The 10,396-nt window shown below is 38.7% G+C and overlaps 3 protein-coding genes across 5 annotated transcripts; 2 read left to right on the forward strand and 1 right to left on the reverse strand.

Moving 5' to 3' along the window:
* The first annotated feature begins 342 nt into the window (after positions 1 to 342).
* LOC140761437 (uncharacterized) lies at positions 343 to 3,168 on the forward strand. 2 transcript variants are annotated; one of them, XM_073098755.1, is made up of 2 exons: positions 343 to 463; positions 1,804 to 3,168. In XM_073098755.1, exon 2 carries the CDS (start codon positions 2,319 to 2,321, stop codon positions 2,979 to 2,981), a length of 663 nt encoding a protein of 220 aa, XP_072954856.1. In that variant the 5' UTR covers positions 343 to 463; positions 1,804 to 2,318; the 3' UTR covers positions 2,982 to 3,168. The 2 variants fall into 2 exon arrangements, with proteins under 2 accessions (XP_072954856.1, XP_072954857.1); XM_073098756.1 differs by having other exon boundaries at positions 347 to 463; positions 2,216 to 3,168.
* Positions 3,169 to 4,464: 1,296 nt separating this feature from the next.
* On the forward strand, positions 4,465 to 8,903 carry LOC140761674 (kinesin-like protein KIN-10C). Of its 2 annotated transcripts, none has more exons than XM_073099104.1 (15): positions 4,465 to 4,764; positions 4,852 to 5,017; positions 5,099 to 5,299; positions 5,374 to 5,545; positions 5,629 to 5,834; positions 5,928 to 6,235; positions 6,327 to 6,366; positions 6,439 to 6,495; positions 6,804 to 6,891; positions 6,976 to 7,235; positions 7,309 to 7,355; positions 7,650 to 7,671; positions 7,753 to 7,821; positions 7,908 to 7,946; positions 8,058 to 8,903. In XM_073099104.1, exons 1-15 carry the CDS (start codon positions 4,550 to 4,552, stop codon positions 8,100 to 8,102), a joined length of 1,935 nt encoding a protein of 644 aa, XP_072955205.1. In that variant the 5' UTR covers positions 4,465 to 4,549; the 3' UTR covers positions 8,103 to 8,903. The 2 variants fall into 2 exon arrangements, with proteins under 2 accessions (XP_072955205.1, XP_072955206.1); XM_073099105.1 differs by having other exon boundaries at positions 6,442 to 6,495.
* LOC140761677 (metallothionein-like protein type 2) lies at positions 8,597 to 9,559 on the reverse strand. The gene is made up of 3 exons (XM_073099106.1): positions 9,401 to 9,559; positions 9,109 to 9,189; positions 8,597 to 8,921 (listed from the first exon to the last, which is right to left on the reverse strand). The coding sequence occupies exons 1-3, from the start codon at positions 9,463 to 9,465 to the stop codon at positions 8,828 to 8,830; spliced, it is 240 nt and encodes a 79-aa protein (XP_072955207.1). The 5' UTR covers positions 9,466 to 9,559; the 3' UTR covers positions 8,597 to 8,827.
* Positions 9,560 to 10,396: the final 837 nt, after the last annotated feature.

A 10,396-nucleotide genomic window follows, 5' to 3' on the forward strand; every position in this document is an offset into this window, starting at 1 on the left:
TTAAACTTATTGAAATTCACCCAAGTTCACTAAAATTAATTGAAATCTCATGTGGGTTTAGAGTTTGGAAATATTTAGTTAAATATATGTATTTTTTTGGGAAGTGTTTGACCCTGAAATATCCTGGAACGGTAAAATCCATTGAGATTTCCTCAATGAGGTTGACTTTTGGCTCAGCACCCAACCAAACTGCGTACAGCTACCTCTGCCAATCTTTATGTGCCACGTACAAGTCTTCATCTTGCATTGACTTCGTCCCTTTCTCTCTTTCCCGACCATGCTCCGACGACTTCTTCCTTCAAAAAGGTCGCAAAATACAACATCATGAGGCTCCATGATAGGTACACCGCAATCCTTTTCATGCAATTCTCTTAACAGAATTGAGGATTTTTAAGGACGAAGGCAACCTGTTTGAAGATATAACTCAGGGAGGAAGAGACTCCTCACTTGGATTCAATTGCAGGTATCTGATCTTTTCCCTTTACAGTTGACATTTCTTCGGTTTTATCGATGAACTGGTAATGATCGCTTGGCACCATGTTTTATATCTATCTGAGAATTATCAAAATGGCTGTGAACCATAGTTGTTTTATACTATAAGAGAATCTTCTTCCAATAAGACTAGCATTTGTTATTAAGGACTTGGAAGCAATTAGAAGTTACCTTCTTGTTAGCGAAAGATGTGCGGGTAACCTGATTGAAACTAGTTTTGTTTTGGCTTCATATCTCCTATGATAATCCAAGTAGATGTGCTTTGTTTCGATCTTGCTTCCAATGTTTGAGATAAAGTATACCAGGTGAGCCATCTTTACACAATAGAGTCCAAGAGAGCTCATTCTCTAAATCATCAAAGATAAGGTTTTCAACTATTAAAGTAGATTCCACAAAACTGGCTTGTAAGGAGGATCACTACCTCTTTTTGGGTTTGCATATGCAATACTATGTATTTGCCAACCTACTCACCTTTAGCTTAAGGGAAGTCAAGCCATAATCAAGTTAGGCAAAGGTGATATAGACTTACAGAGGTACATTCTTGTTTTGTGTCTGTCCATGTACCTTTAACCACCTTAATAGCGATGTGGAGTAGAAGTGAAAAGGAAGGTTCTAAGCATCGGTTTCGAGATTGGAATCCGTCGCTCGAAAAACCGATTCAAATCTGGGTGCCGATTTGGATCAAGATTGGCCAAAACTTCAATTCATGTTAATATGGTCTTGATTTTTCAGAGCTCTAGACTGCAGGATGTGTAGAGTCATAAGATACATGTAGATACTGATTGCTGATTCAGGGAACGGCTGACCAACTAGGAAAATGTCCCAATAAATGAAAATAGCGTAGCAATTCATCTACAGCTAGGCTGTTTCTGTTCTGAAGTCATGTAGGTGTCATATCATTGATATTGAACTTAGAATACACAATACACAAGTCTACATAGGATATAATCATCAATAAATTCCTATACAATGGCGCTTCTGTTTGGTGGAGACAAGGGAAAAGAAGAAAGCGTATCCCCATATGCTATAACTGTATAGAGAGAGATATTGGCAGGTGTGCTGTCTGTGTACAAATAGCTTATAAAATGTCTTGTAATTTAAGCATACAATACTTACGAATGTAGGAAGATTCTACTTCTGTGTTATAGGCTTATAGCTACCTACTTTTATGTGTGTTGGTAGTTGATGAGTCCGCAACAAACATTTGGAGCTATTACTAACCATTATCTATGACAGTAAGCCAATGCAGTTCTAACATTACTATCTGTTTCCCCCTCCTCTTGTTACAAATTGTCTTTGAATTTTTGGCAGGTTCTTGTCAAGAAATGAGAGGAAAAAATAGTCTGTAGAATAGGCAGCTTAACGCTAACTATGAGGCATTTAGCATGAGGGCTAGGTAGAGGTGTAACCCAGTCGAGTTTGATCTAGCCGAGCTCTGTTCAAGCTTGGCTTGAACACACCAACAAAGATACAAATACAAACATATATAGAGACACATACGTGTATATATGTGTGTGTGTGTGTGTGTGTGTGTGTGTGTGTGTGAGAGAGAGAGAGAGAGAGAGAGAGAGAGAGAAGCAAAAGTGTTAAAAAGAGCTAAGGACCTAAAGTTAACAATTAGAGAAGCAATGCCAACACTGACACCCAAGTCCTTCTTAAATATCTTAACAAAATAGCAGAGTAGATGGCCCTTCCCTTTGACTATGGTGTGATATGATACCAGAAAACCCAGAAAGGAAATGGACCAGCAACCTCATTACATCTCCTGAGTCTTCATACACCGCAAACCTCTCCTACCAAAGTATCACCAAGCCTAAAGCCACAACATGGCAGAGGAGGAGAAGAAGGAGAAGAAGAAGAAGAAGGAGAAGGATAAACACAAGGATCAGAAGTCCACCACAGACCCACACTTCAAACCGAGCTCTGACATCAAAGGTATCCGCTTCGGCAGCCAGTTTGTTGTGAAGTCCTTCACCGTCCGTCACGCCTCCCCTCTCGAGCTGATTCGCCTCCTCGACATCCCTCCTTCATACATAAGTGAATGCCAGAGCCTCCCTTTCACTTCCACCACCACTTACATGCCCACCAACTTCACCATCCTGGCACACCATGCGTTGCACACCCTCACCTTGGGCCTTGGCACGAAGAACTCCAAGGTGGTGCTATTTGTCTTTGAATCGGAGAGCATGAAGTCGGCAGTGAACCAGCTCTGGCCACCCATAATTCCTCTAGGAAGTATAAACAAGAAGCTGATCAGGGGACTCACGGGGAGCGAGATGGCAAGGTTTAAGTTCAGAAAAGGGTGTTTAACCTTCTATGTGTATGCTGTGCGTCAGCTTGGAGCTGCAGGATTTTCATGCGCAGATGATCTGAGAAGAATCTTGGAGGCAGTAGTAGCGCTCAAGGATTTTTTGGATCACACAGCAATGCTCGCATTGCCTAGCCAACGGAGCATCACTTTCCCTCATCCCGTCGCCATGTTTTCTTGAGCTTCCTGAGATTTGTTATTCATTTCTCCTACATTACTCCACCTTTTTGGAAGGACTTAAATCCCTTCAGAATAAAATGTATACTTGTGTTAAGAAGTTATATGTATATTTGTGCAGATACTTGACAATTCTTTGACACTTTAGCTTGAACTGTTGAATACTTGAAGTTGATGTTGAAAGAAACCAAGCTTAGAACCATATGAGCTACTATCGTCTTTCTATCATATACAATTTGCTCTCAAATATATCAGCAGCCCTGCCTTGTTTTAGTCATATGCAGGAGTGTTTCCTACTTTAAATGATAAAGGAAATAAACTCCAGGAAGGATAGCGAGCAAGTACATAATCTTTATGGAAGTGGATGCTTTTTTACTTATTTGCCTATCTACAATTGAGATGATGATGATGACGAGTTGTGGGAGGGAACAGTAAGGTTGTTGGGCCCAGTAATGCCAACCTCTTCCTATACTTTTGCTCTAAGAATGGAGGAACTCCATCTGCTTTATATCATACATCTTTCATCATTCCCAGGCACCAATCTATACCTTTATTGTTGCGAGATTGAAAATTTATGGGGGGTATCTAAGTCATAAGTTTGTTGGAATTTTACCTGCTTTGGATTTAGTTCATTGCTGTATGAAAGAATGAGGTGTTAATCTAACTCTTTATGCTGAACTAGGTCTGCTTCCTCTTAGCTTGAATGTTATATACATGCTTGACCAGGAGGGAAAAAAGAGAGAAAAAGATAGGTTTACCACATTGATCCATCATCTATTTATTTATTTTCATAAATAATGGACTCTCATAATTATAAAAACCTCTAAAATGCTCATTTCATAAGGCATTCGTTAGATGTTTTATTTTTTTAAAAAAATATTTACAGTTATTTTCAATAATAAATGAATAAATAAATATAGAGGATAAAATTATCATATGACATTTTTTTATTAACATCAAAAGTGAGGTTTTTCTTTATAATTTAGGAGGTTGTAAAATAAATAAAAGAGTGTATGTAAGAATGGACAATAGTTTAAAGGTCTTACTGTAATTTTTAAAAAAACACTCAAGGCAATTTAATGATTACAGAGTTGCACAACAGTTGCTGTTTAAAGTCAACCTTGAATTAGTTTGAACTCTAGATTTTATATTCTAAACTGGAGTCAGAAGCTTTATCCATTGGCTTTTGACTAATTTATGGAGGGAGAATCTATTGGTCAGAGTAAGATATGAGAGATCAACGATACTATTAAACTATGGCCATTGCTTTTCCATTAAAAGTTAGATTGTCTGCATACAAGTTGCAGAGGTTTAATCATCCAACATCCTTGGCAGCCTTTCATTGGCTAAGTCGGCACTAATGACTAATGATGTAATAAATTTCTGCATTCGTGTTTGCTGGCGATCTTCACCCTTTCCATCTGCTTCGCCCTTTCAATTTAACCGCGGTCTACCAGATCGCTTCCCAGTTCAAATTCGAACCGCTCCATTTTGGACCGCCTTCTTGTTTGCCCACGGTCGACCCCAAATCTCCAATTTTCTTCTCTTCCACTCTTCCTTCCGCTCTCTCTCATGGCGAATCCATCAAAAAGCTCGCTTCTCTCTCTACGAAACCCACCTCATTCGAACTCGGCCTCCTCCCAAGTTAGGGTTGTCCTACGAGTCCGCCCTTTCCTTCCCTCCGAGATCGATGCTTCGAAGGAGACCAACCCAATCCCCTGCGTCACCGTTCTTGATCGCCAGTCATGTGGTGAGGTCACAGTACATCTAAAAGATCAATGGACCAGGTCACAGAGAATAGCACCCTAATCTCAATTCTCTCTCCCTTTTTTGGGGTTCCCAATCTTTGATGCTAACTTCAAAGAGTTTTGCAGCCGAAACGAGTGCTACAAGCTGGATAGTTTCTTCGGTCAGGAAGACCATGTGGGTCAGATCTTTGATAAAGAGGTCTCTGCCGTGATCCCGGGGATCTTTGAGGGGTTAAATGCTACTGTGTTTGCTTATGGAGCAACTGGTAGTGGAAAGACCTACACAATGCAGGTGAACTGAGTTCAATTTGTTCAATTACTTGATTACTTTTTACCATATTTGGTTAGCATTGGGGTGGATCACTTGTCACAGGGAACGGCGAATGAATCCGGCCTAATCCCGCTAGCCATGTCGACGATTTTGTCCTTGCGTGAGAACACGCAATTCTCGTTGAAGATGTCATACTTTGAAGTTTACATGGATCGTTGCTATGATTTGTTGGAGCCCAAGGCGAAGGAAATCATGGCTTTGGATGATAAAGATGGCAGAGTTCAACTCAAGGGACTATCTTGGGTATGGTTCTGAATTTTTTCTGTGTATATATGTATAGATAGTAGATAGATTGATTGATCTTTTGGTGGTAGTAGGCCCCGGTTTGCTCCATGGATGAGTTCTGCGAAATATATTCAACTGGTGTGCAAAGGAGGAAGGTGGCACACACAGGCCTCAATGATATCTCTAGTAGAAGCCATGCTGTGCTCGCAGTTGCCGTTACAAATGGCGGCATTAAAGGAAAGCTCAACCTTATAGACTTGGCAGGTAAACTTTAAAGAGAATTATTATATTAATGGAAGTACAGAGTCTGTGATTTATTGGGACTTTTTCTTATGTTATTTGAGTAGGCAATGAGGATAACAGGCGAACTTGTAATGAGGGGATCCGACTCCAAGAGAGCGCCAAGATTAACCAATCATTGTTTGCTCTGTCCAATGTTATCTATGCTTTGAACAACAACGAGCCACGAATTCCTTACCGTGAAAGCAAGCTCACGCGGATACTGCAGGATTCTCTTGGAGGGACTAGTCGAGCTTTGATGATTGCCTGTCTTGTGAGGCTTTGACATTCTTGCAGATTTTGTCACGGCTTCTGTATTTTTATTTTTCCCTGTTCTAGTTAAAACTTGCTAGAGATTCTTTTGCAGAATCCAGTATCTTACCCGGAAGCAGTGCATACAGTCAGCTTAGCGGCACGATCTCGCCAAATTGTAAACTATGTGGGGTCTTCGAGCAAGCAAGAGACCCCTAAAGTGAAAGTTGATATGGAGGCCAAGTTAAGAGCTTGGCTAGAATCAAAAGGGAAGGCCAAGAGTATCCAGAGGATGGGTGGGCTTTTTTCGCCATCTCAGGGCAAGACACCTACCTCCTTAAGTTATTCAAAGCAACCGGGTTCAGTTCGGTCTTCGGCTAAAACAAGTACGATGGATCAGAGCGTTTCTAAATCTAAGAAGAAGTCAGTGAACATCGCCACTTTTAATTATGTCAAGTTCCTTTTCTTAGTTTCTGCTCCTTGAATCTTATTTAACTTTTGTCTTTGTTGACAGAATACTGTTTGATTCAGTGGTTTCTAATTCAGCTACGGAGGTAGGTGGTTGTTGTCGTTATTAGATGATTGATTGCACATTTTACTAGCTGATTGATATGTCGTTTATGCAGCAGAACATAAAGCCAAGTGAGTTGGACACCAAGGATGTGTCATCATCATTGAATGAAGTAAGTTTGCTTCATTAAAGCTTTGGGCAACATAAATATCCTTATGACTTTTGTGCTTCTATTTGACAAGAAAGAACTAGGCTTTTCCTTTTCAGAAAGTTCTAGTGGAATATCATCGATCTACTGAAAATGTAAAATAGTAACTAGAGTATCCTAATGCTGATACTAGCATCTGAACATGAGGTCATAACCCTGAATCCTGTACAATATCTCAAAATTCTAATGATTAAAGAAGAGAAAGTTATGCTAAAATCAAAGTGTTACACTTGAATGATGTTACAGATCTGCTCGTGTGTTATCTGTTGCAGATTGTGTCATCTCCGCATATGTCGAAAGTTGGTAAAGCAGAGACAATTACTTCCAATCTCAAGATTGTGGAGTCACCAGATCAGCAGGGTACTTACTCTTTTATGTAGACCTGAGATCTCTACATTGTGAATTGGAACTATAATATTGAAGCTTAGAAGGGGTTATGTGCAGGAACACCCTTTAAGGAGAAATTACAATCCATGGGATCACTACCAGGTAGTGAAAGAGTTAAAGGATTGCAGAACTCTGACAGGAAGATTCTTTCTCCAATTTCCTCCAACATATTACAAACTACATATCGGTCAACCAGTGATAGCACTTGTCCCATACTATTAGAGCCAAAAACTCCGAGAACAACCCATAATGAAGATGAAATAGAAGTCGGTGCTACACCACTAGACAAGTTCAATGCACAAAGTTCTAACTTGAAGGTTTGTGGATATTTAAGCTCTTCCTTTGTGTTGATGGTTCAACTACTACACTGATGTGGTTCTGAATTTACAGGAATCACTCGCTCAGGAGTACCTCGCATTCTTAAATGCTGCTAGCAAGTAAGTCTTGATCTTTCTATTTGTAAAAACTGAGAAAATCATACCATTTGATACTTGCGCTGATGACCGTTGTTATTTGATTAATACATTCTTTATTCATAAAATATTATGGTTGCATGATCTTTTGCTTCCGGCAAGACCTGAATACTGAATACATATGTTCCTGATTTTGCTCATTATTTTAAAACTTTTATTCTATTAAAACTTGTAAACCAACTTGTTATTTAAAACTATTATTTCATTTAAACTTGTAAGCCAACTCGTTATTTAACTATCTCTGTTTTCAATTGACAGGGAAGAGCTTATGCAACTGAAGGTACAACATGATATTTACCTCTGGAATGCAAGGAGAGTAAACACATTTGACAATGCCTAACACTGTATATTCCTCCTCCAGGGTATTGGCCAAAAAAGAGCAGAGTACATACTTGAGCTACGGGAGCATTCACCGAGGCCTTTGAAATCAGTAAGATAGTCTTATACTTGCTGAACTAGCTGACCTATAAATTCTTGAGTTGATAAAATCTTAATGAGACATATGTTAATTAACAGTTATCTGATTTGGAGAAGATAGGACTTTCTTCGAGACAGGTAAGCTATTATTTAAAAAGTTCCCTTGCACGCCTTCTGACAAATCTCCTTATAAGGGAGTACTTTGAAAGATTACTTCTTCACCTGCTTGATTTTGTTACCCTAATACAGGTGCATGGCATGTTCAGAAGAGCAGCTAGAGGAATCTTCACATGATGATGATTGTATCAACTCCTTGTTTAACCTTTGGCAACATCAACTGTTGCCACTTGGACAGTTTGATCCTGTAATGTGCTGGAGACTCCAAGAGAAACTCAACTTAAATTGCCTATACATGGGCAGTTTGTGTAACTTTTGTGTTGATGTAATTGAGATAATGGTTTGTTGTTGGGGAGAAAACTATTTGCCTTTGTATTCTTTGTTGTGAGAACTACCATGAACAACAGATCTTGCTTTCTGAGGCTGTTCTCTTTTCATGTGTTATCTATGTTGTGTTCTTGTAGCTTTATTAATGGAGTTACTGATCTTCTGATCTTCCAGTATTTTAGGGAAACCAATGAAAGATTTTAGAGCTTCTTGAACCAGATCTGAACCCTTCGTAATGCTCAGCATAGGTTTATTAATGCTCTCATCTTTGACTGTATTGAGATGATATTTGTGCTATGTAGATTTTGTAGTACAAACACATCAAAGTGGATACACAGAACAGAGAAGCAAACTTACTAGGAGCAAGAAAATTCATTCAACAACTGCAAGGTCACACACCTAAGACAAACCCAGACAATAGCTTAGAAGTCTTTCTCCAGCCATAAGAACAACTGCTCATCCATCGTAACAAGCACTTGTTTCCATGGGGCCTTATTTGTAGTACTAGGCTTCCAGCCATTAGCGGACACATATAGACAAAAAACAGTCGATCAACAAAGATAGGAATGGCCTCTTCATTTGCAGTTGCAAGGGTCACAGGTGCAGTTGGATCCACACTTGCAACCTCCATCCTCCTTCTCTGCAACCATCTCAAATCCTTCAAAGTGCCTGCCAAAAAAAAAACACATATAACTTCCTATGATCAGAGGAACAAGGATTAGAGACAAAAGAGAAAAAGAAAAATAGAAGGAAGTATTCATGTCTAAGTTTGCATTTTTCCCTTAATTAGTCACCAAAAAGTTAATTGAATATCCTATGATCTCTCTTTCAATTGCAAATAGAATTAGAGACAGACCCCTTCTGAGGTGCAACTCCAAGGATCATGGTTTCAGAGGTGGTGGTGCTCTTCTCAGCCAAGTCAGGATACATCTTGCATCTGCATCAAAAAGACAAGCCCAACAAAAATAAGCACCAGACCAAAACTATCAGAGTTTTGAGAAAGAAAAAAGTAGAAAAAGCTCATGCATGCCTTGCATTTCCAAGATAATGCATCAAAACATTATACAAAAAAGTATTGATCAAAAGTTACAGAGAGACACATCTAAAGAATTTGTAATGTTATCCGGGATATTAGTTAGCTGTGTTACCCTCCACATCCACTGCCACAGCTGCAGCCAGACCCACAACCACAGTTCCCTCCACAGCAAGACATCTCCTCTACAAAGATGAAAACTGAAGAGAGATTTTCGAAGGGAAATTAACCTCCAGGCTCAAGTGATATATCCATTCTCATTGTCCCTATTTATAGACAGAAAGGAGAGGTTGTGTACGCTATCCCACCCTCCATTTCCCAATCAGTTCTCCCCACGCATCTAGCACTCTGACAACCCACTTTAAACTAAAATATTGCTACAATGTTATCCTTGTATATCCTATGTAATTTGATCTATTCTGTATGATTTCTTCTATGTACAATTCATATTTGCATTATTGCCTACTACAGCCAGTATACTGTCTTATATGTAAGGATTCATTGCATCTTTGAAGAGTTTTTTTTTATTACTCTACTATTGTAATAATTGATCGTTTCCTAACTTAAGCAAGTCTAAGATATGATGATTGCCAAAATATTATAAGGTGATCTCCTCCTCTTCTCCTCTCCTCTACCATTGCTGTTGGATAAGAATTTAAAACTACAATACCTTGCAATTTGATTACATAATTGCTAAAAATACCATATATATTGCTGATTCATTATTCAACAGATTAATTTTTGGATCAATTAGTCATTTAACATGATATCATAGGATTTTTCTTTGTTGTTGTTGTCTATTTTTTTACTATTTGATAGGGTTTAAACTCATGACCTCTATTCTGATACAATGTTAACTCCATTTGTATCGATTAGTGTTATAAGAAACAATATCATATCATACCCTACATTATTGATTTGTGTTATAGTTTATGTTTATATTATTTAGCATCTCACATTTCTTTAAAAATGTTCCAATAAAATATAAACTTATTAAATAATTATCTAGTGGGAGAAAGCTCCCTTCCATTTTATATTTTGTTAGAAAAGAGAAGCTCCCCTTCAGGACAAAGGAGATGAGTAAAGATTCCCAAGCATGTTACCCCTCCCC

This window comes from Typha angustifolia, chromosome 6 (assembly GCF_048772165.1).
Source record: "Typha angustifolia cultivar Huaian chromosome 6, ASM4877216v1, whole genome shotgun sequence".
Taxonomy (NCBI): Eukaryota; Viridiplantae; Streptophyta; class Magnoliopsida; order Poales; family Typhaceae; genus Typha; species Typha angustifolia.